General features: G+C 39.5%; 1 protein-coding gene across 1 annotated transcript; it reads right to left on the reverse strand.

Moving 5' to 3' along the window:
* Window positions 1-3,085: 3,085 nt before the first annotated feature.
* Window positions 3,086-3,931, reverse strand: LOC138901784 (uncharacterized). Its single transcript, XM_070189575.1, has one exon. It carries the CDS (start codon window positions 3,929-3,931, stop codon window positions 3,086-3,088), a length of 846 nt encoding a protein of 281 aa, XP_070045676.1.
* Window positions 3,932-4,529: the final 598 nt, after the last annotated feature.

Consider the following 4,529-nt stretch of genomic DNA (forward strand, 5'->3'; position numbering starts at 1 on the left):
CAGTTCCTTTCATTTTTATGGACGACCCCAAATTGGCCAATGCATCTGCCTCCACATTTTATTCCCTCGGAATGTATATAATTTACTATTCCCTAAATCGGGAAAGTAATACTTGAACCTTATTCAAGTATTATTGCATACGCTCCTCCTTGGTGTCGAAAATTCGTATAGGCTCCAAGTATTATTGCATAGGCTCCAAGTATTATTGCATAGGCTCCAAATACTTGAACCTTGCATAGGCTCCAAGTATTATTGCATACACCTGGTTCACTACCAACTGGGAGTCGCACTTTATTTAAATTACCTTAGAGCCTAGTCCCTGGGCTAATTCAAATCCTACAACAAAAGCCTCGTACTCGGCTTCATTGTTTGTTAATGGCACAGTTCTAATGGCCCGTCTCAAGGTTTCTCCTGAAGAAGTGATATTACTATCCTAAGACCGGACCCTTTTTACGTTGGAAGTTCCATCCATAAATAAGATCCAAACACTTGATACCGCTCGTGATACTAACACTGACTCATTAGTAGTTAAAGGCATCTGCCCCGGACTAAAGTCAGCCACGAAGTCAGCCAAAATTTATGACTTGATCGCAATCTTGGGTATATAGTCAATGTCAAATTCACTAACTTTGACTGTCCATTTAGCCAATTGACCCAATAATTTAGGCTTATGATGGACATTCCTCAAGGAAAAAGTTATCACAACGGCTATGGGATGACATTGAAAATAAGGCCTAAGCTTTCGAGAAGCAACTACGAGAGCTAGGGATAACTTTTTAAAGTGCGGATAACGTGTCTCCGCTCCCGATAAAACTTTACTAACATAGTAAATAGGAATTGCGTACCTTCCTCCTCTAAGATCAGAACAACACTTACCGCCACTTCCAAAATTGACAGATAGATTAATAGTTCCTCTCCTTCCTTCGGTTTTGACAGCAAAGGAGGGCTAAACATGTATCTTTTTAGGTCTTTCAATGCTTGCTTGCATTCCAGACTCCACATAAAATCGTTCTTCTTTTTCAAAAGTGAAATGATGACATTTCTCCGAAGATCTTGAGATAAACCTGCTTAGAGTCGCCAACCTGCCGGTCAACCTTTGTACTTCCATCACACTAGTTAATTGATTTGAGATCTCCTCGAGGGCTTTTATCTTATCGGGTCTTACTTCGATTCCTCTTTGAGAAACTAATAACCCCAGGAACTTACCGGAAACAACTCCAAAGGCACATTTCTCTGGGTTGAGCTTCATGTTGTATTTTCTCTGAATGTCAAATGTTTCTTCAAAGATGATTCAAATGATCTCCTGCATTAAGAGACTTAACCAACATGTCGTCAATATAAACCTCCATCGTATTACCAATTTTTTGTTCAGATATTTTATTAACAAGCCTCTGGTATGTGAATTTTATTATAATGCCCGAAAATATTTTATAGCAGTATGTGCCAAAATTTGAGATAAATGAGGTCTTCTCTTGATCTTCCGAGCATATCCTAAGTTGATTATACCCGTAATATGCATCAAGAAAACTCATTAACTCATGCCCGGTCGTTGTATCAATCATTTGATCAATGTTTGGCAGCGGGAAAGAGTCCTTGGGGCATACCTTATTTAAATCTTTATAATCTACACACATTCTAAAATTATTATTTTTCTTTGGTACTACCACTATGTTAGCTAACCAATCGGGGTAATTTACCTCTCAAATTGAACCTATATTCAGTAACCGGGTTACATTTTCTTTGACAAACCTGTTTTTGACCTCTGCTATCGGTCGTTTCTTTTGCCTTACCAGAGGGAATTTAGGATCCAAACTCAGCTTGTGGACATCCACTTCCAATGGAACACCTGTCATATTCGAATACGATCATGCAAAACAATCGATGTTAGCTTTTAGAATATCTATAATTTTTAACATGAGTTCGGGACTCAACCCCGTTCCTAAATGGAAGTTCCTTTCTAAGAACTCTGTGAACAAGGCCACTTGTTCGAGCTCTTCTGCGGTTGACTTGGTCGCATTCATTTTTTCTAGTAACTGAAAGACTTCGGTACCTGATAAAAATTTGATGACTCCTCTTCTCCATTATCTTCAACCGGGGTGGAAGAGGCACTGGCTCTTGTAGTTGCTATTTTCTTGTTTTTGTCCCCTTGCTACTAGACAAGGTAACTGCGTTCATCTCCCTTGCAGCTGGTTGATCTCCTCAGATCTGCTTGATCCCTTTCAGTGTGGGAAATTTTAGCAGTTGATGATATATTGATGGCACAATCTTTATTTCATGTATCCAAAGCCTTCCAAGGATCACATTGTATCCCATGTCACCATCTACCACTTTGAACAGAGTGGTCTTTGTTATGACTTTGGCATGCGTGGACTACAAAATCTCTCCTCGGGTCGAACACTTGTTAAGTTAAACCCGGGTAAAAGTTTTGTTGCCGGAACTATGTTTCCGATTAACTTTGCTTTCTCTAAAACTCTCCATTATATGATATTGGCTGAACTACCTGGATCAACCAACACACTTTTAATTTTAAAATCTAAGACATTAAGAGATATTACCAAAGCATCATTGTGCAGTAAAAGAAGTCTATCAACAGCCTATTCCGTGAAGGTGATGTCATCATCTAAAGATTCTCGGATCCTCTTGCCATGAGTAACATATATCATTTTCTTCTTTGCTGCTAAAAACGTCACCCCATTTACTTCACCATCCAAAATCATGTTTATCGTCATGCGATGAGACCCCGTAGCCGGCTTTGCTAGCTCCAGAGAGTCTTTATATTTTTCCATAATTATTTTTGGCCTGATCACTTAGAAATTCTCTGAGATGACCATTCTTTAACAATGCTGCCACCTCTTCACGAAGGTGCCGATAGTCCCCAGTCCTGTGACCATGTGTTCCATGGATCTCACACCATAAATTAGGATCTCTCTAACTAGAAACTAACCTTCTTAATGTTTCTCATAGCCGACACCTACTCTTCTAAACTGATGTTAAAGTTGTAATCGGATAACCGAGGATACGTTGAATCTTGGGACCCGGATGCTTCTTTCTCCTGTAATATTCTGCTACACTAACCATGATCCATTCATCTATCGGAAGCTAACCTATCTGATGACTGAAAACTTCTATTTCCTCGCCCATCAGCCCTCTCGTAAGGTTGAAAGAGACCTCTAGAAGATCTCTGATTTGTGTCAACATCAACTTTAAACCTTTCCTGATTCCCATCACGATTACATCCTTTGGAAAAAACCGAGTAACTTAGTCGATCATCTTCTATTCTAATCTTTGACTCGTAGAGATTGTGGACATCTGCCCATGTGGTTGTCTTAAATTCTAACAAGCTTTCCTTCAGTTTCCTTGAGGCATCGGAGTTCATTGGGTTGAGACCCTTTGTAAATGCTTCAGCTGCCCACTCATCCAGTACTACCGGCAATAACATCTTTTCCCTCTGAAACCGAATCACGAGCTCTCGCAATAGTTTGGATTCTCCTTGGGATATTCTGAATATATCTTCCTTCTTTGCTTGGACCTTTCCTGCTCTATCATGAGCTTTAATAAAAGAATCTGCAAGCATTTCAAAAGAATCAATGGAATGCTCAGGGAAAAGAGAATACCAAGTTAAAGTACCCTTCGTCAGGGTTTCGCCAAATTTCTTCAACAAGACAGATTCGATCTCGTGTTGGACCAAGTCATTTCCTTTTACATTTGTGGTGTAGGTCGTGATATGCTCATGTGGATCCGAAGTCCCGTCATATTTCAGAATATTCGGCATTTTAAACCTTTTCGGAATCAAATCTGGAGCCGCACTTGGTTTGAATATCAACTGCATATACTTCTTGGAATCTGGTCCCTTTAGCACCGGTTGCGCTCCCGGGATCTGTTCCATCCGAGCGTGAAATTCTTTAGCATTTTGGTCCATTCGCTCATTCATTTGCTTAATGAATCTCACGAGCTCGATTTTGAAAGGGTCGTTAGCGTTGTTGTCATTCCCGGATCCACTACCGGTACCACCTGCCTCATTAAAGCTGAACTCCTACCTTGGAGCGTCGTTACCGATTCTTCGAACTGTTTGATTTGTAGGGACGTTGGGAGGAATTTGAACTCCTCCATTAGAATTATTGAAAGCAGCCGAAAGTGCCTGCTTCAATTCTATCATCACCCGGTCTTGTCTTGAGAGGTGATTCATAATTTTTCTTTGTTGTTCTCTCAAGATTTTGACCGGTTCAACAACGTGTTTATCATCCGCATCATCAGGAGTTGGACTTCTCACATGAGAATTTTGACCTTCGTGAAGTGAAGTTGTTTCATTCCCTTCATTGGTTTATAGACACGCAAATTAACTAAATCCAAAAATATAAAATAATTAATAATAGAGTCAAGATTATAAAAATAACTTAAAAGAAATACAAGCATGGTTGTATGATGAGCCTCTCCGGAAGCAATAATATGAACAATATTAAGAACAAAGGAAAGCGTATAATTTTAAAATATGAGAGCAAAGTATAGCCTTTGAGTACAAATGATTTTTC

The sequence above is a fragment of the Nicotiana tomentosiformis genome, chromosome 11 (genome assembly GCF_000390325.3).
Source record: "Nicotiana tomentosiformis chromosome 11, ASM39032v3, whole genome shotgun sequence".
NCBI lineage: Eukaryota > Viridiplantae > Streptophyta > Magnoliopsida > Solanales > Solanaceae > Nicotiana > Nicotiana tomentosiformis.